Source organism: Pseudorasbora parva, chromosome 6, assembly GCF_024679245.1.
Source record: "Pseudorasbora parva isolate DD20220531a chromosome 6, ASM2467924v1, whole genome shotgun sequence".
NCBI classification, from domain to species: Eukaryota; Metazoa; Chordata; class Actinopteri; order Cypriniformes; family Gobionidae; genus Pseudorasbora; species Pseudorasbora parva.
Genome location: NC_090177.1, coordinates 13,010,846 through 13,036,827, shown reverse-complemented (window position 1 = coordinate 13,036,827; position 25,982 = coordinate 13,010,846). Strand labels below are relative to the sequence as shown.

The 25,982-nt window shown below is 37.1% G+C and overlaps 1 protein-coding gene across 2 annotated transcripts; it reads right to left on the bottom strand.

The window, feature by feature from the left end:
• Positions 1-2,902: 2,902 nt before the first annotated feature.
• Positions 2,903-8,613, bottom strand: mul1 (mitochondrial E3 ubiquitin protein ligase 1). Of its 2 annotated transcripts, XM_067447181.1 has the most exons (5): positions 8,547-8,613; positions 7,931-8,066; positions 7,758-7,845; positions 7,476-7,596; positions 2,909-4,840 (listed from the first exon to the last, which is right to left on the bottom strand). In XM_067447181.1, exons 2-5 carry the CDS (start codon positions 8,048-8,050, stop codon positions 4,111-4,113), a joined length of 1,059 nt encoding a protein of 352 aa, XP_067303282.1. In that variant the 5' UTR covers positions 8,051-8,066; positions 8,547-8,613; the 3' UTR covers positions 2,909-4,110. The 2 variants fall into 2 exon arrangements, with proteins under 2 accessions (XP_067303283.1, XP_067303282.1); XM_067447182.1 differs by lacking the exon at positions 8,547-8,613 and having other exon boundaries at positions 2,903-4,840; positions 7,931-8,056.
• Between the last annotated feature and the right edge of the window lie 17,369 nt (positions 8,614-25,982).

The following is a 25,982-nucleotide window of genomic DNA, read 5'->3' as shown; positions in this document are numbered from 1 at the left end:
CAGTAGGCAACCCATATCTTCCTAAATTGAGCTGTGATGGTAAAGCTAGACAGGTATTCACCTCCATCTACTGGACAGACACAGTAATACTCTCTGCTTATGTAATTAATGCAAATTAAACAATTCTCCATGCTCTTTAATCATTTACATTTTGATAATATTGTTTATAAAATATGCATAACCAATACAGTTTATCTTAATTGCAATATTGATAGTCTCATTTAATAATTAAGGTGAAAGCAATAAAACAAACAAGAATGCAGCCCTTCAAAACCAGGAGCATTTCAAATCTAATTTGTATCTTCATTCATATCTTCTCTGTCATATTGCATTATTCTAAAGAGCTCTTGTATATGTCTGAACTTCCTAACTCTTCTCCTCGGTTTCCTGCGCAGCACGTAGAGGAAGATGGCGCCTGCGGTCAGGCAAAACATCACCTTCAAGAGCCACAGGTCTCTCCCCTGCTTCTTCAGAAAGGAGTGAAGAGTGAGGACGGGCTGTGGGTCCAGAGGTGGAACACAAACCAGGTTGCTGCCTTGCACCATCTTGCACCCAACACCAGTCAAGCTGTCAAGACGCATCATTTGATAAATTAGCATTTGATAAAAAAAGGTTTTATTTTTATATTTTTTCAGATATTCAAGCTGTCAACAGCAGCGGCAACAAACAAACAGAGCAAAACATTGAAACATTTAAAAAATGTTTTTATAGAACAGATAGTTCCAGTCCGTGATTCTGATTGATTGAGTCTCGTTCTAAACCATTGTAAATTACTCTTCAAACACACACCTGTGAAATGTCCATACAAATATCTTTATATATTTACACTACTTTTTTAAAGTATGGGAATGGTACCCTTTATTTTTTTTTTTTTAAAGGAGTCTCTTATGCTCACAAAGGCTGCATTTATTGATACAAATAAAAAAAATATGTAAAAACCACAATATGTAATTTATTCATGTGATCAAAGCTCACATGATCTTCATTGTCACATAATCTTTCAGAGATCATTTAATATGATGATTTGCATTGTACTGACGGATTAATATTTTTGTGGAGACCCTGATACATTTTTTCAGGATTCTTTATTAAATTTTAGGCATTTATTTGAAACAGAAATCTTTTGTAACTTTAGTATAAATGTCTTTACTGTCACTTTTGATCAATGAATCCTTTCTATATAATAGCATATATTATGATTATTATTATTATGAGCATTTTTATATATATATTTTTTTATGACCTCAAACATTTGAATAGTATTAATTCATCTGCACAAAAAGGCATGTTCTTTAAACGGTAATTAGTTAATAATTTCTTTCCAAAAAATCCTACTGAATCCAAACTTTTTTTCACAATGAACTATAAACCACTATTATTATCATTATACTTTTCAAATCTTCTATCATTCATTCATACATTGAGTGAGAACAATTACATTGTTACATTTTAGTGATGGTTTATGTTTTGCATAAAAGAAGTCATTGACTTCCTTTATTGTGATTGGTGGATAACAAATATATATATAGTTCAATGATCTTTTGTTGTTAAAACAACTTTCACATCTTCTAGACAATGCGCTGAAGAGAAGCTTGTTTACAACTGAAAAGATAATTGCGACTTTTTATCTCACAATTGCGAGTATAAGCTCAAATATAAACTCTCAATCACATCAGAAATGTGTGATATAAACTTGCAATTCTAATCGCTATTCTAACTTTATTATACTCGCTATTCTGAGAAAGAAATAAAAAAGTCAGAATTGGAAGATAAATGTCACAGTTACCTTTTTTATTCTGTGGTGGGAAAAAGCTTCAATAGATGAGTGATATGCAAACAATCTTACTTTGCATCATGCTTGATATGAACAGCTTGAGTGTGAAAACCTGTCACCAATTGTGTGTGTGAATCTGTTGGCAATTATATATATATATATATATATATATATATATATATATATATATATATATATATATATATATATATATATATATATATATATATATATATATATATATATACACACACACACACTTGAATATTAATGGGCATATACAAATGTCGAACATTTACCTGCAGTCTGTTGCGTGATTTAGCACCTTCTTTAGGGCCCTCTCTAGGGCCCTTTTGCAGTTGTCGACAAAAAGGCTGTTCAAGGTTTCTTTGACTTTCTGCAAAACACACGGAGACTGTAGTACAAGTACAAATCTCATGGAAACGTGCAGAAGTTGTTGAGGCGTATCAGATGTGTTGGCTAAAATGGCTGATGTCTTCTTTGTAAGGGAACACTTCAGACGTGCTCCCTCTCCATCCACGATAATCAATAACTATATTGTAACAGTAAACAACAAGGTGGTGTAATTTAAAACTAGGATGATGACAGAATGTGATTTGAGTTCAGATGCTGGAAATATTTGGAAGAACTGATATACAAAAGGATGCAAATTAAAGTCACTTCAGAGGACAGGTAGACGTCAGTGAGATGAATATCACCCTTTAGGCTGCTGCTCCTCCCCTTTGCCAATGTAGATTAGTGGTTACAAATCTTTATGTAACTTAACTGTTGTAGGTTTGACATAAGCTTCCACCTTCATTGTGTCCTTTTCAGTTCAATTAGGAAACACTTTTGTTGTTCAAATAAAAACACTATATAGTTCTAAATAGTTAATGGTTTAATTCTGTTTGGCATTACAGACTCACTGTTGTTACTGTATAGACCTTTGGTACTTCATCGTGGCCTTCTCAGATTAAACTAGTATCTATGCATCTCCTGTGGAGTGAAGTAATGTGACTCTCACATACACCACTGGCACATGGAAATAAATAAGTGGCAAATTCTGATCACACAGACTGATCCACTACAGAAAAACTTTCTTTTGTTTCTTTCCCCCAAGTCATTATTATAATGTTGTTTATAAATGATGCATAGCTATTATTAAACCACACTGAAAAAAAAAAACTGATTGGGATTAACAGATTCCCATTTAATAATTCAGATTAAAATCTTCTGCCACCCTCACAAAAAATAAAACAAAAAACAATTCAAAATAATGATAGGGCACCGCAAAACTGACGGGTCTTAAAGTGAATGTGTCAATATTTTAAACCCAAAATAAATGTTTATTTTTCATAAAGAAAATGGGTAACACTTTACAATAAGGTTTCATTAGTTAACATTAGTTAATGCATTAACTAACTTGAACTAACCATGATCAGGGGTGTATTCCAGAAAGCAAGGTTAACTTACTGTCACATATACCCTGAACTCTCGAGTGATAACCCAAACCTCGCTTACTCGAGGTATGCAGGTTCCAAAAACGAGTCCCGGAGTAAGTTCAGACAACTATGTTCCCGGTTAATTCACAAGACATTCTTCTCAACAGAGCCATTCACCATGGAAACAGACGCTAAGAAAAAGCCGCCGTTCAACTTCCTTCTTCTTCTTTTGTTTAATGGTGAGTTACATAACCAACTTAGTCCACATCGCCTATTTGTTGATTATGCAATCATTTCTTCAGTGTTGATATTAACATTAACAAAGATAAATAAATGCAGCTTATTATTAGTTTATGTTAATCTTAAGAACCTTATTGTAAAGTGCTACCAGAAAATGAAACCTATTTTTAGGAATATATTGTAACATTTTCATGACGACTAAGCACAAACCTTATATACTTGCAAAGTATAAGTATAAAAATCAAATATTGAACTGTTGTCATAATTGCATTTTTTTTTAATACAGTCGTTTTTATTGCAATCAAAAATACTATATTACAGTAGTCAGAAACTAATGTGAAACACCATGGAAAATGTTCACAAGGCAAAAAAGCCTATTAGTCCTAAAATAGGCTCTGTTTTGATTTTGGTTGAAATATAACAAACAGCATTGAATCTCAGGTCACACAGGCACAAGTGATGACTACAATTGCCAACAGTGCGATCAGTCAACAGAGTACAAAAACCAACTCAAACTGGAAGAATTGTTTTTTTTTACTGCAGAGTATTTGGATTATGGCTAATATTACAAAACAAGAAATGCTTTGCTCACATCCAAAAACCTGCCCTCAAAGTGCCTCACTTTAAAGAGCATACATATTCATAATAAAGCCTCTAACTGTTATACAAAGGGACAATCCTGTCTATTTTAGCCCTGCATATGGGGCACTTCTTAGGTTCGGGCAGGGCCCTATAGCACTCCTCACAGGTACACACGTGACCGCACTCTAGGAACACACAGGAACGCTCGTGACTCAGGCATATTGTGCATGTAGTAGGAGACACATCACTCTCTGCCAGGTTGAGCTCCTTTAAACGTCTGCTCTGCCACTTCCTGTACTCATCCAGTAGGCTGCGCTCTTTCCTCCGCTCCTTACGCAGCACGTACTGTCGCCACAGCAGGTAGAATAGCGTGGCACAGGCGGTCAAGCCAAACAGCATCGTCAAGACCCTCCAGAGCCGCAGGTGACCCTCTTGCTTACTCAGGAGCATGTCGTAGTCCAGGCTGCTGAGGAAGTACCGCAGGCCCTGTTTAGGGGGTTGAAGGCGAACCAGGTTGTTGTCCAGCACCAGCTCCCCTACACCAGTCATGCTGGCACCCAGGCGGAGCATTTCTTCCGTCTCCTGGATGCCCTGCGGACGCTCGCCGCTGATGAAGTGACCGATGACGTTCGTCAGAGACTGCTGGGAGGGGTGAAAGTTCTCATAAGTGGTCTCAAGATCCAATTCAGCTGCATCGAGTGGACGGACCACTCGCACTGTTGTGGGAACAGTGTCATCGTGTGGGGCCAGGTCAAAGGGCACGGTGTTGGTGCGTTGGTGGATGACCTTTTCACAATCATTCCTAAAAGAAAGATGTTTTAGCACAGTGAATTAAATAATATATAATTTTTAGAGATAAAATAAAAATGTCAGTTTCATAAAAAAATATATTTTTTAAAATTTAAAATAATCATAGTACAATTATTATTTTAAAATAATATTATTTTTACATTAAAACAATAAATACAAAATATTTTTAAAAATATAAAGGAATATTTCGAGATTTAAATAAAGTGTGATAGTTTAATCAAAATATAATCTATTATAATTATAGTAAAATTATGATAAATATTTTATATTAAAAACATATCAAATATTTAAAGCATTATCAAATTATTTAAAACAATTAAGATTTAAATGAAGTATGGTATAGTTTAATTATTAAAAAACAAATATTTTCATGTTTAAATGATACATATTTATTTAAAGGTAGGGTAGGTAAGAATGATCTAAAACACTTTTGTCCAAATTTGTTTAAACTTTCTTTATATGTCAATACATAATTAAAATGTAAGTACTCTGAAAAAGAGAGTATAAAAATCGAGTAACTTTTTAATCTGCAATAAACACCACTCATTATTTTCGTTCGGGACGAAACAGTAATTGGCTTGGGCGACTGTCACTCTCTCTCGCAACCATGGCTACCACCGCTTTCGCTACAGGATCTGCCCACACATGCACGCACCCATTTGATTTGAGGAGCTCAAGACAAGGTAATCTTCATTCAGGTAATCTTATATTTTGATTATACAGTTTTTGGTTTATGTTTTCATGAAGCATGTATCACTAGAGCCCCTTTCACACTGCACGTCGGACCCGCAATATTCCCGGAACATTGCCGGGTCGCCTTCTGTGTGAAAGCAACCACGTTCCGGAATTGATTACCGAATTGAACCCGGGTCGGGGATCTAGTAACATTGCGGGATTCGACCCAGGACGAGCGCTGTGTGAACAAAAGCCAAAACTAATGCAGCAACGTGTACGTAGTTATCGTGCGACTCCTAGAGCTTGTTTTTTCAATAATACAACCCTGCAGTGCCAGAAGAGCTAGTCTGTGTTTTAAACGCAGAGAGTGTTCGTATACAAAAGAAACTAAAATTAAACAAGCAGAAATGTGCGCAAACTGGACAAAAGTCGAGACCACTGAGCTCCTTACTATCCGCGCTGAAGCTGAGATCGCTCACCGTTATACGTCACATCAGGATGTCAGGGTGTCTCGTTCCGGGTTGTGTGTGAAAGCGCACATATTACGGTATTTTGCTGGCAGTGTGAATGGACCAAATCCAGCGGCCCGGGAACAAATGCCAGGTCGCATTATCCGTGTATTTGCCGGAATCACAGTGTGAAAGGGGCTTAGCACATGTAGCTGCCTAATACAGCTAACATAACTTTACTTAGCATAAATGTACAATGTTATACACTTAGCCATTAGTAGAGATGATAACTACTCAAAATGCTTAGCTCAAGTGTATCAATTTAGCGCAAAATTTAACTTTAGATAACAAAATGCATGTGTAAAGGCTAGTACACCGCATCCAGGAACTTTTTTTAGAGCCAAGTTAGCTTTAGCTACTAATCAACAATGCTTTCATCATGAAAACTCTTACATGCAAAACACAGTATTGTTATGAATCTTACACGAAATTCATCTTCATTACAGTATAACTGATGTTATTGGAAAAACATGTATCAATGCTACCCGTTTTTAGCTTTGCCTTAAAAATATAACTAGCTCGTTAACAAATCAAACAAAAATATATTTTAAACTTTACCAGTATCAGTATTCTAGCTTGATAGTGAGTACTAAATGACATCTTATTTGTTTATATTCATACTGATAAAGTTAGATTTTTTTATTACATGTGATTCTGACATGATGTCACAACATACACTCCGCTCGTCTGAGGTAAATAACGCGTCTTCCAGCTGAGTGGTTGGTTTAGCGCGTTCCTGTATTTTGGGGGCGTGGCTTTAGAAAGAGCCCAGAAGGGAGAAGGTGGAGTGAACGGAAATAATGAGCTGTCTTTAAAACAGCCGTGAGAGGTCTACATACACTAAATTTTTATGCTTTCTTTTTCAGAGTACTTACATTTTAATTATGTATTGATATATAAAGAAAGTTTAAACACGTTTACAAAAAAAAAAAAAACGTTTTTAAACCAAATCTTACCTACCATACCTTTAAATGATAATTTAAATAAGTATAACTATTGAAATAATGTGTAATTATTGCTAGCAATTATATATATATAACAATAATATATTGTTTTAAAATAAAAACAAATATACGACCTAAATATAAAATTAGGTAGGTATAATTAAATGTTTAAAGTATAATTATTAAAAACAAAACATCATTATACATATTTTATATTAAAACAATAAATAATGATTATTTAAAGTAGAAATATTTTAAAATAATACATTTATACATTTATCTATAACTTCAACTGCAATTTGTTTCACGTGATCTTAACACCTTTTGATCTTAGTTGTAGACAAAAACAAATTGTGTCCATGTGTCTGTGTATGCATTGCTTTAGAGAACTAAAATGATTTTTTTTTTTAAAAACTGCTGATAGTGTAATTGACAATACATCATAGTGTATATATTACATAATAGTATTAATGGACAGTTACACATTCAAAACAAGTACCATAGATGTGTCGTGCGATTCCACACCATCTTCTTCTCCTTTAAGGTCAACCTCTCGATGACCCCTTTACAGTTGTCTACAAACTGGCTGTTCAAGGTCTCTTTCACGGAGCGCACAACACCTAAACACAATATGAATAAAAATATTATAACATTAACACCTACTAATGCTATGCCATTTGCTTGCGCTATGTCTTTATTATAGTGAGTGAATAATTATTGTATCGACATTAGCAGGTTTGACCAACTGCAACACTACATTAATCTCAGAAGCCATACATACCTTCAATAACTGCATAAGGAACACATTTTCCTGGTACTTCATTGAGAACAGTTTTCAGGTCTGGATTTAATGAAATCTTCTTGGCCTCCTGTTACACAGGTCAGGTTTAACTATGATCTAATTCTTTGAGTGGTGGTTTCATTAAAATAAATACACCATGGTGGTTTTCTTACCCTTAATCTAGCCACATGGCTCGATTTCTTCTTGTATATGGTGTATAAGACAGCAGTCAGAGCCGAACTAGTGGCCAGCAACACAATCTGTGCAGTGGAGGGTCTGCCACTAGCCTCCATCCTTCAATCTACAGACCTGGTGAATATAAAAAATACAATGAACAACAGCTCACAATAACATACGTTACAGCTCTAGTCTACATACTAAACATCGATTAAACTGAACTGGACAAGACAAACTTCATCCAGTCAACCCATTCCGAGCTTATGAACTAGGGATTCTCCGAAAGAAGAACCTTTTTATTTACAATGCAAAATATTTATTGATAAAAAAAATGTAATAAACTCGTAAAAAACGTAATACACAATATCAAGTCTTACTTTACAGTATTTTCTTCACAGATATTGTAACTAACTAATATAAAAACAAAACAGCTATCAGTTAGCCTGAACTGCTAGCACTACCTTCCGATAACAGCAAACTAAAATATGCGCTCTCAAAACGCAATTTTTATATTATTTTATAAACTGACGACATTGGTAGCTGAAAAGGGCACCATTCAAGTTTGGTTTTCACCAAAACAATCATTCAGAAAGAAAAAGGTTATTTGACTACCTTCACTAAAGCTGTGCTGTGGAGTTGTGTACAACTCACTGTCAGCTCAACCCCCTTCAAAATAAAAGCCTTGACGTTGACTTTTAAAATACGATTTTAAATATCGTATTTTAAAAGTTAATATATATATATATATATATATATATATATATATATATATATATATATATATATATATATATATATATATATATATATATATATATATATATATATATATACAAACATTACCCCATGCAATAAATGCGAAATAGCTAAACATCTGCACTTTAATATTTAGAGGACACGCCTATTTTTTATTGTATAAAAATATTTTTTATAAATCACAATAAAGGCGTGCAGAAAATAGCAAATCCATCGGGAATGTTGAATCTAGATCTAGGTTTATATAATTGTAGTGACTTATTTCTCATGTAATGCATGGCTGTTTTATATAGAATTTCATTTTCTGGTTTTAAAATTGAATTGTTTTTATCAAAAATAAAAGTGACATTTTGTTCAGGTAAATCTGGTTTAAATAGTCTAGCCCTGCGTCTCAATCAGCTCCCTGGTTCACTAGTCAGAGCACTGATCATTCAGGACATAAGTCAATGGGCTGACTCTCTGATCAGTGCCTTGACAACTAAACTAGGGAGCTGATTGAGACGCACCCTAGATCTGGAGAATTTTTGGATTAGACTCCAGCTTTGACCAATTAGGAACTTTCCCAGCTCCGCCTCCTTATTAATGCTGCCTTCACGTGCTATCGGAAATTTGATAATTCCGGTTTCTGAAGTCGTGATTACGAGATCATTGCAAAATAAGGGCGTTCATGTGAAATTTATACATAGGAAACTCGTATTTACGATAATTTCGAGAGCACGTGAAGGCAGCATTACGCGCACTTGGAAAGGCGCGAAAACAAGGATCGAATTCTTTTTACAATCTATGGTTCGACCTCGACCATGTGAACGCTAGAGCCTCCGCCATCATACCTCAAACGGTAAAGATAAAGGTTAATTACATTTATATTTTAATAGCTCGAAATGTTTTGTAAGCTCATTTATGTAAAGCCATTCCAGAGTAGACTGCCTTTAATTATCATAAATATCAGAGCCGTAGGATGTTGAAAATGTAAAAAAATAAAAAAAAATTCTTTAAAAAACAAAACAAACAGTCTTGTCAATTGAACAAGCGTTTAGGGTTTATTTTAAATAAAAGTATTTTGTATAATATTGTAACATTCTAAGTGTCTTTACTGTCACTTCTGGTCAATTAAATACCCTATTGGGGACAAATGTGGGCAAAATTATTTTAATTAATTTTAAAAAAATACTTCCCTTGATCTGAGCGGTACAAGACTTGGCAACTTTTCCTAAGTTTGCCACCTGAACACACACACAAAAAACACACTCGATGCTGCAATGTTAAGTGGGTGAAAAGAAAAAACTCCTTAATTGTTCGTTCGTGGACAAAAATGACCACTCATAGGAATCAATGGGAAAAACTGTAATTTAGAGCATTCTTGATGTTTTTTTGTAAAAAAAAATAAAAAAAAATAAATGATATCCAATGCAATGTATATCTATCATACACACAAATGAAGGGCTGATCCTATTAAATATAACATAAAAATAAACATAATTTACATAGAAAATGTGGTACTCTTAGGAGTAAATAAATTCAAATACTGCAAAAAACAAAACAAAAAAAAACACCATAAATGGATAGAATAAATTTTATCGAAGACAGTGATATAACATTTATAATAATTAAAAAAAAAAATATCACACCTGAGACCTCCGTGCCCACATTTGTCCACGAACGAACAATTAAGGGCTGTTAAGTGAACGGGGTATGGGGGTTAAATGTTTTTTGTTGTTGCTTGGTAGTTTATTATTTATGATTGTTTGATATTATTACCCCCCCCCCCCCAAACACACACACAAACAACAACATCATCATCATCATCATCATCATCATCATCATCATCGGTATTGGTAAAGTTCACCCAGAAAGGAAGAGATGGGGGAATTTCACCCATCATTTACTCACCCTTAATATATAATATAAGTAGTTCTAAACCTGTAAGTTCACAAAAAAAAGAGATTTTGAAGAATATCGGTAACCAAAGATTCGAACCAAAGACATTGACTTCCATATTATTATTATTTTCTCTATGCTACGGAAGTCAGTGGGGGCCATCAGCTGTTTGGTTACCCGTATTCTTTAAAATATCTTTTTGTAAGCTTAGAGTAAATTATGACAGGATCATGCCTTTTGATGACGCTGCAATCCTGATTGTATTACTGCAGATGGCAATGTTGAGTCGTGCTTAAATAACCAGTATTCATATTCTCCCAATCAACAATTGACCATTGAGTTATTGCAAACATGTAATTCAGTCTTCTTCTGAATGAAACAGCATGACTGCATCATTAATAAACTGCAAGACCTTTGCCAACAGCATGAAGCTCTATGTGAATTTGCATGAGAAATACTGCCAGCCACAGAGATTCGGTACATAACTATTCATCAGAGTTGATCCATTCATAAAGGACTCCGTCTCTTCTTCAGCACCACAAACTCACAGTTCGCTCTTATTCCCGCTATTTCATGAGAGAAAAACCCAGCATTTCTTGATGAAAAGCCTATTCGAATATTAATATGCTTAGTTTTCACCCACAAAGATCATAACAGTCTTCCACAGGCTTTAGAATAATTTAACTTTAGATTATTTAATAATGACAGTTAAAAGCAGCGTGATGATTGATGAGCTGTGTTTGCACAATAGAAATGGAAAAGAAATGACAATTTTTGTTTTGCTTAGAGTGAAAAAAAATCTAGCATGCTGATGTGATGGTTTATGTGTAACAGACGATCACATGCAGAATTTGATAACATGAAAACTTATACAACAGTATACTAACTTTACAAAGTATTAAATTATAAATGATATGCTGAAACAAAGCATGTTGAGACATGCTGCAGTGATTTTATGGTTAAGGGTTTTGTGGTATGTAAAATACAGTATTATATAGGTGTAAATTAAACATGACTTGAAATATCTGAAATATCCTTTAAATAGCTTCGTTTAATTGAGTTATATGAAGGAGGGAAGTTATCTCATCTTGTCATAGTTATCTATGTTATCTCATCTCATCTTATATTATCTCTTAGTTATCTCTTGTCATACATTAGAGATTTACTAATATTTTCTGTATTTATTTTTCAGATATCTACACTTTTCATCTTAATCGGCTGCTGGTGATTGATCAGTTGAACCATTGGCAACATTTGAGAGGATTAAGGCAAAATCACCGAACTCTAATACTACAGGTAAAGTCATTTTTTAGTTTTTAGTTGTCAAAAAAGCAGAAATAAAACTAATAAACATGAGTTTCTTTATTATTATTATTATTATTGTTACATTCTAAGTGGTCACAAATGTACTTTAACTTAAATATAACAATTTGTGTTACAAAATTAGTTTATACAAAATTATAGCAACATATCAAATAAGTGACAGTAGTTTTTAATAATAATAAAGAATATAATGGCAGTTGTTTTTGTTGTTGTTTTGTTTGATCATTATTAGATCTAACACTTGTTAGATTTTAGATCAAATTTTATTGTTAGATCATTACATTATTAGATCAATATCATTATTGTCTAATGATAATTTGTTTGTGTCAACAACAAAACCCAGTATAAATCAATCTCTTATTTACAATCAGTTATCTTCATTATCAGTGAGTTAATGGAGTCTGTATGTTAGGTGGTTTGGTTGAATTATTGCAGTAGTTTGATGGGTTTTGAACCAACAACAACAACAACAGAATGTCTGAGAATGTTCAGTGCCATTGTGCAAGAATTATAAATATAGCATGTGAGAGTAGATGTCTACGATACAGTAGAGTGAGTTTGTCGGGCCATTTAGAGACCTTTAATAAGTTCCTCAAAAACACCATCATTTAATCAAGATAGGTTGTTCACCTGACAGAAAGTGATGTGTTGTTCAATTATGGCTGACTAATGCGAACATCAAGCAGAAGGCAGAAACATGTGAGAAATGTCCTTTCCACATCAACAGCTGACTCACCAGAACTCCTGCCTCAGGCCTGAGCTTTAACATTACTCACCTTGTTGAGGGAACGAGCAAACTGTTTGTGTAGTGTGCTGTACCTTACCCCTGAAGAGATTCAGACAAGAAACACAGTGCCCACTCAAGCATGGATTAGAAAAAAAAGTGTAGACAGATGGGCAGGCGGGGAACAAACAGGAAGTGCTGGATACCAGATGTGTCTGCATTAGTGCTGTACAGCACACCGATGAAGGTGCGGGGGCATGCTGATGTACTGCTCACACGTATTGTACGCCTCACACACTCGAGCTTTAAACTAAAATTACAGCATGTTTCCAGATGGATTGTATTTACAGTCTAAACAGGATGTTTGTGCGCGGCACAATATGGGAGGTGGGAGGAAAAAAACATTTCTATGCTTTTGCGTTCTCTCGCAATAGTTTTGTACTAAAACATTTTGCGCCAAAATCTAAAACATTTGCGAGGGAAACATTTTTTTCCCCCCATCTTTTATATTTTTTACATTGCCATATTGTGTTTGTCCATAATTTTTGGGAACCAAAATGCTACATGAGGTGCTGCCTACTACTTGCCTTTCTACTTTTGTTTTGTTTTTGTTTTTTTGCACATAAATATTTGTTAGTTTTTTCATAAGTTGAGAATGAATATCAATATCCTCAATCTGATTTGATCTGATTTATACCATTGTTTCAGAAAGAAATTATTAATTTTCAGATTTCAAATAAATTATGCTCTTTTGAATTTTTATTTATAAAATAAATCCTGAAAATTGTATCATGGTTTCTTTCCACAATACGAGCAGTAAATCATCATATTAAATCATATTGCACTATGTAGTATTTTTGCAGTAAAATATCCCAAAACCACTAGGCCAGTGTTATATATTTTGTTCAGTTGAGTACTTACAATATCCCAAATGTTTCCAACTATTTGTAAATTGTGAGAATTTCTATTTTAACCAATGATCAAGGACTGGGGACGTGTGAGCATAGCGTTTGAGGGAGTCGCCTGTCAATAGCGTCATATCTGCGTTACCCTCGGTTTTATTCTGCAGAAGCGTTTTTTTTTCTTAGCAGTGTGAACATGTCACAGCAGCGCCGAGCGGACACACAGAGTAACGTCATTAACATAATTGTAAACACACTTAAATGTATCTAATATGATGAACAGAGCTGTTTTACCTTATAATCATGAACGAAAACGTGGAAATAATGCAGGCGCCCGGCGACTGTGTCTCGTCCCGTCATAATAAAAGTTCCGGTGCTCGCGAGCCGTGTGTTTGTTTAACAATCGCTCCAGCGGCTGTGCTCAGCTCCACAACACCCGGTCCTGCTCTGCTTTACACTACAGTAACAGTTTCTGCCCGAGTTCTCTTTTCCACCGGCTGTGAGGTGAAGACCACATGTCCCAAGATACTGCACTCACACTTGGCGTCAAACTACGCCTTTTAGAATACGCTTCCTCCAGTGGACGGAAAGTTGCATAGTGCACCTTTAAATGATTTCTGAAGGATCACGTGACGCTGAAGACTGGAGTAATGATGCTGAAAATTCTGCTTTGATCACAGGAATACATTTCATTTTAAAATACATTGAAGAAATATTAAACGTTTTTTAAATTGTAGTAATTTTTTTCACAACTTTACTGTTTTACTGTATTTGTAATCAAATAAATGGCGCCTTGGTAAGCATAAGATACTTATTTAAAGGGGGGGTGAAACACTCAGTTTCAGTCAGTGTCATGTCAATCTTGAGTACCTATAGAGTAGCATTGCATCCTGCATATCTCCGAAAAGTCTTTATTTTTTTTATAATTATATAAGAAAGATGCGCTGTTCCGAGTCTTTCCGAAAAAAGCCGAGCGGGTGGGGGCGTATCGTGTGAGCGGAGCTAAATAATGACGTGTGCAGCAGCGCGCTGCAGTGAGGAAAGTGAGTCGCTCTGTGAGGAAAGTGATTCGCTCTGTGAGGAAAGTGATTCGCTCAGTGAGGAAAGTGATTCGCCCGCCGCGTGAGGAAAGTGATTCGCCCGCCGCGTGAGGAAAGTGATTCGCCCGCCGCGTGAGGAAAGTGATTCGCCCGCCGCGTGAGGAAAGTGATTCGCCCGCCGCGTGAGGAAAGTGATTCGCCCGCCGCGTGAGGAAAGTGATTCGCCCGCCGCGTGAGGAAAGTGATTCGCCCGCCGCGTGAGGAAAGTGATTCGCTCGCCGCGTGAGGAAAGTGATTCGCTCGCCGCGTGAGGAAAGTGATTCGCTCGCCGCGTGAGGAAAGTGATTCGCTCGCCGCGTGAGGAAAGTGATTCGCTCGCCGCGTGAGGAAAGTGATTCGCTCGCCGCGTGAGGAAAGTGATTCGCTCGCCGCGTGAGGAAAGTGATTCGCTCGCCGCGTGAGGAAAGTGATTCGCTCGCCGCGTGAGGAAAGTGATTCGCTCGCCGCGTGAGGAAAGTGATTCGCTCGCCGCGTGAGGAAAGTGATTCGCTCGCCGCGTGAGGAAAGTGATTCGCTCGCCGCGTGAGGAAAGTGATTCGCTCGCCGCGTGAGGAAAGTGATTCGCTCAGTGAGGAAAGTGATTCGCTCAGTGAGGAAAGTGATTCGCCCAGTGAGGAAAGTGATTCGCCCAGTGAGGAAAGTGATTCGCCCGCCGCGTGAGGAAAGTGATTCGCTCGCCGCGTGAGGAAAGTGATTCGCTCGCCGCGTGAGGAAAGTGATTCGCTCGCCGCGTGAGGAAAGTGATTCGCTCGCCGCGTGAGGAAAGTGATTCGCCCAGTGAGGAAAGTGATTCGCTCAGTGAGGAAAGTGATTCGCTCAGTGAGGAAAGTGATTCGCTCAGTGAGGAAAGTGATTCGCTCAGTGAGGAAAGTGATTCGCCCAGTGAGGAAAGTGATTCGCCCGCCGCGTGAGGAAAGTGAGTCGCTCTGTGAGGAAAGTGAGTCGCTCTGTGAGGAAAGTGAGTCGCTCTGTGAGGAAAGTGAGTCGCTCTGTGAGGAAAGTGAGTCGCTCTGTGAGGAAAGTGAGTCGCTCTGTGAGGAAAGTGAGTCGCTCTGTGAGGAAAGTGAGTCGCTCTGTGAGGAAAGTGAGTCGCTCTGTGAGGAAAGTGAGTCGCTCTGTGAGGAAAGTGAGTCGCTCAGTGAGGAAAGTGAGTCGCTCAGTGAGGAAAGTGAGTCGCCCGCCGCGTGAGGAAAGTGAGTCGCTCTGTGAGGAAAGTGATTCGCTCAGTGAGGAAAGTGATTCGCCCGCCGCGTGAGGAAAGTGAGTCGCTCTGTGAGGAAAGTGATTCGCTCAGTTAGGAAAGTGATTTGCCCGCCGCGTGAGGAAAGTGAGTCGCTCTGTGAGGAAAGTGATTCGCTCAGTGAGGAAAGTGATTCGCCTGCCGCGTGAGGAAAGTGAGTCGCTCTGTGAGGAAAGTGATTCGCCCGTCGCGTGAGGAAAGTGCTAATACAGATCGACCGCCGGCCTATCAGTGGGTAAGTCAGTAGCTACTGGTTATATCACCTGTTTAGCATCCTACAAGCCAGCGCTTTGATGGGCGTAGCCTGTTGCTTTCGCTCTCTCCCTCGCTCTCTCTCACGCGCTTCCGGTAGAATTGTCCGTAAGGCCCATACAAGGAAATTCCGCCCCCGTTAACGTCAAAGGGGACGCATGATCTCAAAAAACTTGCCGAAACTTATGACTAACCGGAAGTAGTATTTTTGACAAAGAAATACTCCCATCAAACGTCCACCTTAACTTTTGAAACTTTGTCTATGTTTAGTATGGGATTCCATGTCTTTAACAGTGTAAAAAGATCAGTATGCATGAAACAGCATTTCACCCCCCCTTTAAAGAAATAATCTTACCAACCCCAAACTTTTAAACACCGATCAGGCATAACCTTTTGAAGTAAATAACACTGATTATCTCTTCATCACGGCACCTTTTAGTGGAGGGGATATATTAGGCAGCAAGTGAACATTTTGTCCTCAAAGTTGATGCGTTAGAAGCAGGAAAAATGTGGAAGCGTAAGGATTTGAGCAACTTTAACAAAGGTCAAACTGTGACGTCTAGACAACTGGGTCAGATCATCTCTAAAACTGAAGCTCTCGTGGGGAGTTCCTGGTTTGCAGTGGTCAGTATCTTTCAAAAGTGCTCCAAGGAAGGAACAGTGGTGAACCAGTGACAGGGTCATGGGCGGCCAAGGCTCATTGATGCACGTGGGGAGTGAAGGCTGGCCCGTGTGGTCTGATCAAAAAGACGAGCTACTGTGGCTCATATTGCTCATATAAGTTAAAGCTGGTTCTGATAGAAAGGTGTCAGAATACACAGTGCATCAGGGTTAGTTGCGTATGGGGCTTCATAGCTGCAGACCGGTCAGAGTGCCCATGCTGACCCCTGTCCACCGCCGAAAGCACCAACAGTGAGCAACAGAAATGGAAACCGGAGCAATGGAAGAAGGTGGCCTGGTCTGATTAATCACATTTACTTTTACATCACGTGGATGGACATGTGCCGATATCAATTTTTCATGTTGCGATTAATTTGCGACGCTTTTATCACGGTGTATGATTATCACGATATTAAAATAAGTTGTAAAATAAGTGTTGTCATAGCATAACCACTTTAAGAACTATTTTTGTAATAACAAAAATAACTGAATGTTTAAATTTAAGTGCAAAAGAATTAGGCTACGAACAACAGGTAACAAATTACAATAATGTCTCATTATTTAATGCATTAACTAAGATTGAGCAACAGCTACATTTGGTACAGAAAGTATAATGTTTTTGGTAATGTTAGTTAAGAAATACTGATCATTGTTAGTTTTATCTTAGGTCCATTAAAAAAGTTCTTTTGATTTTGATTTTAATGTTATTAAACAGTAACTAAGAAATGAACATTACTTAGAATAATTTATTCTTTATAAGTATTTTTCATTGTCAGTTTGGTAATAATGAATTAACATATTAACTAATGTAGTCGTATGTCTGTTGGACAAATATTCCAAAAAATTCGAATCATTAGGGCATGTTGTAGTCCAGATTAAAACAATGTTTAAGTTTGAAAATAAATAGCCTATTAAGTATTTGGTGCTGTGATGAACAACATTGAGATTACAAAAACGAATGGCTGTTTTAAAAACTTCTTCACTAGTGCAGTTGCTTTTGTTTGCGGATATTGTAAGTTTTCATTCAGCCCGTCTCCTTCACCCGTTCAGTCATGTGCAAACGCACGTTGGGCTTGTTTACATCTGAGCGCGTGTCCCTTTGACGCAGAATAGCGGTGTTAAGCATTTATACGGTTGATGAGCAAAGTATTCTTGAGTGCATTATAAAAAAATTAATAGTTGTTAATAAATTATTTACGATATTTTGAAGTGCCCACGATAACAATATTGTGCATATTCATTATCGTGATATATCGCATTACCGAAAATCGGCACATGCCTACACGTGGATGGCCAGGTGCGTGTGCGTCGCTTACCTGAGGAACACATGGCACCAGGATGCACTGTTGGAAGAAGCCGACGGCAGTGTGATGCTTTGAGCAATGTTCTGCTGGAAAACCTTGGGTCCTGCCATCCATGTGGATGTTACTTTGACACGCACCACCTACCTAAGCATTGTTACTGACCATGTACACCCTTTCATTGAAACGGTATTCCCTGGTGGCTGTGGCCTTTTTCAGCAGGATAATGTGCCCTGCCACAAAGCAAAAATGGTTCAGGAATGTTTTGAGAAGCACAACGAGTTTAAGGTTGACTTGGCCTTCATATTCCCTAGATCTTAATCCAATTGAGTGTCTGTGGGATGTGCTGAACAAACAAGTCTGATCGATGGTCCGGTCCCACCTCGCAACTTACAGGACTTAGGGATACTTCACCACCTTTTTTATGGCGGAAATAGCACTTCTGAGAGTACTTCGACTCGGCGCAGTAAAAAGGCCCGGCTGAAACATCCCCCCTCACATCTCCCCCTCCCTCTCTCATTTCTGTCAATATAGGGGAGGTGGAGATGTGAGAGAGGATGTTTCAGCCGGGACTTTTTACTGCGCCGAGTCGAAGTACTCTCAGAAGTGCTGTTCCGCCATACATTATAGTTCTCCTTTTTAATCCACTAAGAAAAATGCTATGTTTTATGTCATCATACTTGATCGTTCAACTATTCGTGTAACAGTATTTAAATAGTGAAAACGAGGAGGTGTCTGGTCACTTCTAACTTGATCTCTGTTTGGTACCATAGTGAATGAACTGGGCTTAGTGGGCTAAGCTAAAAGCTATCTGATCGTCACCGCGTGTCAGAGTGATTAGACAGCACTAGGTAACTTTTCAACCTTCATAATATATTTTCAAGACTCTTGTGATGATACATCCACTTACAATAGGTTGAATGACACGTCTGCCATAGCCTGATGGGGTCTGTATCGTTTTTAATCGTACTTTTAAACTTCGGATTTCGGGTAGTAACCCGAGAACAAAAAGAACTACAAAATTCGACTGCTTTACGGCATATATGTGTATATACATACATTCGGATGTGGAGCCCAACTATCGTTTGTTTGTCAGATGTTATACTCATGTCCAAAGCAGCACAGAAAAATAAGAGAGCAAAGGTTTTGTTGGAGGAAAGCAATAAGAGGAAACGAAAAAGGGATAGGATTAAAGGCCGGACGAGGATCAACATTGGGCAAGTGTTTGCTCGTTGGTGTGAGCTGAAGGAGGCGTGTCCGACTGATGCTGACTTGGCTGTCATGCTTGCTATGGTTATTACCTACCACTCAAACATTGAGTTGAAGTGTAAAATGGTAACCATTAGACTATAGGCTACTATAATGACGCTGACATGTAAACGTGAGCATCGCGATCATTTGGCGTTTGAAAAAAAATAAAACCCATGAAATTATATTCATATGACATGCTGAAACATATGCCACTGTACCTGGGATGAAGACATTTCACAGGCGACGCAAGCAGAACTCCAGCATGTGAACTCCTCCTGCAATGTTCAGGGTAACTGTTAGTGATGCCAGGTCGGCTTTTTTCCAACCCGTGGGTCCTGCTTTTATAAAGTTATTTGGCCCGCCCTGCACCACATATTTTTACAACCCGCTCTGCACCTGTGACCATTAAATAGACATACGCGGTCCGCGGCTATCATAGTTGTCATGTCAACAAATGCACATGTGCATCCCCTGATGTAGGATGACAGAGTTTACGACAGTAGTAGAGGACAATATTTTTTCCCAACTGTAGGGGGACCCCGAGAGCAAACGTTACCTAGTGTTGATTTAAGTGCACGCACTGACACGAGAGGTATGTATCAACTCTTAGTCAAGGGAATAACATGGTTTAATATGAAAAAGCGGTGAAGTATCCCTTTAAAGGATCTGCTGCTAACATACTGGTGCCAGATACCACAGCACACCTTCAGGGGTCTAGAGAAGTCCATGCCTCGACAGGTCAGGGCTGTTTTGGCAGCACCAACGCTATATTAGGAAGGTGGTCATAATGTCAGGTCTGATCGGTGTGTGGGCGTGTATTTTAAACAATATACCATACTGTTTCAATCAATAAACAAATATTGTAATAAAATATAGATTAGTATTCAGTCTTTCACTATAGCACAAAATCTATACTCCTGTATATATTTATATTAACAACTTTATTTAAAATTATACCACTGTGCCTTTTATACCACACTAAAGATTGAAAAACTTCAGCACTGTAATGCATCATAAGTTTCTTAGAAATCAGAGATAATTAACTGTCAAAAGTATATGGAAAGTGAGTACATGAGAGAATTTGAGTGTGTTCTCTATGCGTTTAATGCTTTATGCATTCTTTGTCTTGCATTTCCACCAAGGCAAATGATGGATGACCAATATCCATAATCTGTTCTTAAAGTTTTGCCATTCATCGTGAGCCTTAATGTGATTGGAGAGCCTTCTCAACGGATAAATGATCCATTTTGGCATCAGCCTGCATCACAGTGATGCTAATTTCCGCTCTATACAAACTTCAGCAGAGATCCTCATTTGCATTCGTAGCCTATAACATAATGAATATGCAAAAAGGCTGAATCAGGCCAACTACTTGGACATTTTGTCATAATACGCAGTGCTGTTTAATGTTTGTTTTTAATTTAATTTTCAATGTACTGCAGATGGAGAGGAAGTTAGGGGACACAAATTATGCATCATCAAAAACCCAAAACAAACAAACAGCTGAATTCAGTCAAACGTGCATTAAGATATGGCCTAAGGTCTCCTTTAGACCAAAGCAGTAAACCATACATAAAAATGAGTGAATCAAAACTAAGGCCACTTAGTTTAGGCTGTTCAACCAAGTCTAATTTATCATCTAAAACGTGTGCATATTTTATTTATTCATAAAGTAGCCATGTAATTAATATATATAATATCACTTACATCACTTCTTAGACACTTTTTATAATGCAATGGAAAAACCTGGAGGTGAAAAGAACAAGTGAATCATTTCTTTAAAAGTAAATGATACCCTCTTCGGCTGCTTTATATTCGTTGTTTACGTCTGTGTTTAGTTGCAGGTATTGCTCAGCTCTTGGCACTGGCTCTAGCTTCTAGAGGAGAGTGTGTTCAGGCCAGCTCATTCTTTACAGCGAGCAGTCCACAGACCTTGTGTTTGGCCATAAATCACACATCTATGAGATCGACCCTCTTTCCCTTTCGTTCTGCTTAAACCCTTTGGTACATGACGCTGTATTGGCTTATTAAGGACAGCAGACGCTGATTTGATTAGAAGGCCTCTGTCTGTGGGGAGCAATATAACAAAAACAGCCTGACAGTTTAGTGTTCTGTAGAAATAAAATGCGGAAATGTGTGTTTGTCCGTGCAGCCATGATGAAATGAGCTTTGTCCAAAATTGAATACTTCCCTACTATATTCCAGTACTTATGTATTCGTGTGTCCGAATATAGTACTGGAAAAACAGTATGCATACTATATAGAGTGGTACTTTTTTTTTTTTTTAAGAAGGTTGCGAAATGAATTCAAATTCAAATGTACAGTTACTTGTTTTTGGACGCTTTTTTTTTAATTAAATTAAAAATTAGTAATCAAAAAGCTTGTCTAATTAACTGAAATAGTTTTAAAACACTTATAAAATTTAACAATAATTTATTAAAAGTAAAAAAAAATACATTGATAGAACCCTATGAAATACATTTTATTTTTCAAATTCCATTTTATTTTTCTGTTTTAAGTTTTCTGGATTGCATTTTAAATAGTTTAATTAAATTGTAATAATCAATGATTTAATAGTCAATGATTTAAGAATTAATTCTATGAAATGTTTTTTTTCTTTTTCAGAATTTTTGTTGCTGTGTATTTACATTTTTCTGGCAATCAATTGAAGGCATAAAACATTAATTTCTTTTAAAGGGTTAGTTCACCCAAAAATGAAATTGATGTCATTAATGACTCACCCTAATGTCGTTCCTCACCCGTAAGACCTCCCCGTAAGACCTCCCGAAATGTCAACAGAGCTCAACTGCACTGTGTTGCCAAGTCCACTTTTTTTTCCGCGGGTTGTTTCCTATGTCCGCTGGTTGAAGCGACTATTATGTGATATATGGACCAATGAGTGCAAATTTTAGCAGGCAACCTTGCCAAAATAACACACATTTTTCCCCCAAACACCAGTTTTTTCTGGAGAACCCCCCCCCCCCCCCCCCCCCCCCCCGAGAAGCTATTGTTTTGGGCTAGTAGTTGGCGGTACAAACTTGGCAACCCTGTCTGCACGCACGCTGGAATAAACGATCTTTGTCGGTGTTGTAGAAAAATAAAAGAATTTAATGATACACAGAGCACTTACCCAACATGATCATCATTTTTCAGAGAAATAGTGAAGGTGATTGCATATACAAACAAAGCTCTGTGCTTAGGATTCGAACATATATAATCCAAGCCCCTTTAATGAAATGCATGATTACGTTACTGTTTATCATGTTTTCGTCATTGTCTAAAGCCCGCCCTGATTAATTCATTGGTCTGAACAGTTTCTGTTCGGAGATAATTATTCCTTTATGGATCGAGGCCAGACTGAACTGCCCGACCTAAAAAATTTGTGGGCGGGGCTAAGTTCGGCTTGCTATGATATTATGGTAATTTTTCTGAAATTAAACTGTATGTAACTCTGGATATGAAGTTTGTGCATCCGTGTACTCATATAGTGAGACGGCAGAGGCTGAAAACACGCTAGCACCATACCCGAGACACGCAGAACATTCATATTTAAATAGTTGTTTTGCAGTTTAATATTCGCAGACAGTAGTCTATATCGCAACCTACTTTTGATTTATTCATTCAAGATTTGACATTTTATGTGAAATTCTGCGTTATACAGTAAAATCTGTTTTTATGACTGGATTCTGCGACTTCGTCCGTGTTTTCCTAATTGCGTAATTCATAGTCTGTGGTCTCATTGTAATAATAATAAAAACACTAATGTAATAATAAATCATCAAAACTTTTTTTTAAAGTAATAAATCACAATTTTTCTTCTATGTTTTAATTTGAACAGTTTAAAGCTCAGTTATGCAGCACTTTGTTTGACAAAAAGTTTGTTTAATTAAATTAAGATACATTACTTGTAATGTTTTATGCCTTCATTTGATTATCAGAAGATATGCAACACTGCATTTGTTGGAAATCTTTTCATAGAAATTAAATTTAAAAAGAAAAAAAGTTTTTATGAATTAATTTAAGTAGTAGGTAGCCTACTATTTACTAGTGAATATTACAGTATCCAAACATCAGAGACAAATGCAGACAGCGACCAAGACAGTTCTGGCATAATACATGGCATAATGTCAATAACTCTTCTATAAATACTTACTGTTTCTTTAAAGTTATTGATGTAAACAGCCCCTAAAGTACCGAAAAAAGGTACCCGGTACTGATACCAGTACAGATTAAAATATGAATAGTATCCAACCCTAGGTTCATGTGTGCACCATTATCATTGTTGGATGAGTTACACGTTAGAGAACAAACCCCAAATCGTTTATATAAGTAATATTGAAAGTGATGCTTGTCTTCGAAAGCACAATTAAAACAAAGATGACTGGATTGTTTTTTTCTTGTTTTTTTTTCTTGTTTGGTATCACTGTGTGGAGAGGGCATGTGAGGAAATGCCTCATGATAAACGATGTCCTGCAAAGGAGCCAAAAAGAACTTAGAGTTTCAGTGCTCACAGAATAATACGGTGGTGCATTCAGCACTGTGAGCAGCATTTCTCTCGGCTCCAATCACGAGGGCAAAGGCGCAATAATGCCTGTGTGCAAATTTCTTTTCTTCTTTTTTCCCCTATTGGCTCTGATGAAGAAGTCTAATAATGAGCACAGGAGACAAATGTTCCTTCTCATTTCTCTGTGAAATGCATTCCTGTTTAACTGTTAATTGTCAGGCACAGCACAAGCAGTCCCCATTCTCCAATGAAATTAAACAAGATAAGTTGTGTTTAACCATACTGTACTTTGAAGCAAACCTGCAATGGTTTATCACTCAAATATAATTGCTCTTTTATTTGTTGGTAATTTATGGGTCAGTTGACCACAATATCGGTGTTACTTTCTTGCCATTCTTAATTTTCACAAAAGTAATTTCCATAAAACAAAACACATTAATACACTCTTTACTGTATCATTACAGCAGGGAGATCAACCCTGGTATGATTATATTTGAATGCAATGTTTCAGACTGATTTAAATCAGTAACTCGTATGTTTGAAATGTCAAATAACTGGATTCGAGTAATTTATCCTGGGAATTAGGGTTTTTTATTGTTGTTTTTTATTATGCCAAATAATAGCCTGACAAGCCAGACCCACATCAAGATGTTTGGAAACTCACCATTGGCAGGGCTTAATCCGAGGGGCGGGATAAACGGTTGTCTTTCAAACTCCCTCTGCACGCGATAGGATAGCGCTACAACCAACCAGAGCATTGTGAAGCGGCACTTGTTGACAGATTAAATATTCGCCGTATCCAGTCGACAAAACTCAGAACACATCTTCCCTTTTTAAGAATGACCATGCAAGCGCAACTCTGCCGTCATTATGTAAAGCTCCGCCCACCGACTCTATACACGATGTGATTGGCCTGACCAGAGTTTGGTTTTTACAGCTAAGAACTGTATTGAGTTGCTAGATAATACTCGCGGCAGATTCGATTTGCTGAATGCTAGGGTGCGTCTAGATTTTTAGGTTTGCCAAATATAACATCTATATATAATTTAATAGTTTCTTTCTTTTGATTTTTGAGGTGAAATACGATCCAGCACATTAGAGATGCATGATTCTTGATACATTTGGAATCATGTTTTGTTGTTGTTGTTGTTTTTTCAAATATAGATCATGATTCTCTCACAATTAGACAACTATAAATAACATGTAATTAATTAATTGCCACAGTCTATTTTATAAATATGTCATTTGAATTTTTTGAATGAATGATTCAATGACTCACTCATAATTAGATTAGCCACCTAGTGTAACGGTATAATTGATACAAGCTAATTAAAGCATTAAGTTACTTTCAAAATGTGATTTACTCTATTTTAATCACTACAGTAGGCATCAGTGCTTCTATCCGAACTATAAACGTATCCCCGTACTTCTGTAATCATTTGAATTATTGTAACAGACATATCTTTAGGTGACGATTGCTCTCTCTGGCTCACCGCCAACACAGATTTGAATGTTTGCTGTGATCGTACTTGTCGCCGAATTGTTGTCATTTAGGAATAAAATTGTGTGGGTGTTTGAATCGAGATTGTGATCTTTTAACAAATAATTTCACAGCTGTACTGCACATAGTCTTTACTTTTTTCAAGGTTTAAACTTGCTTCTTAACACACAAGTATGTCTGTCCAGAAGACTTGGAGTTATATAACTAGACTAAGAGACTAAGAGTTATGTTAAATTACAGCCCTCTGTTGTAAATCACAGCCGAAGTCTTAATTTCTTCCAGAACTCATATTTCCTCGTTAGTAAAAGTCACAGTTAATTAATTCACACACCCCTCTTTCATATGCAGATGAGATGCTATTCTGCCACACAGAAGGCTTTAATAATGCAGTCACTTGGATTGGGGAGCTGGTGTCCCATTTTCTGTTACTGGACAGAATGTGTGATCTGTGACAGCTTGCACAAATGCTCTTTCTTTCCTAGAGTCTGAACAGAAAACAGTTCGGGAATAAGCTAAATTTTTGACTTGTATTGAACTTAGTCAATCCTTAATGGAGATGTTTCCCAATTTTATTCATCAGTTGGGTACTTGCACAGTGATAATGCCCATGACAAATACACTCTAAAAACACTTGGTTAAAACAACCCAATTTGGGT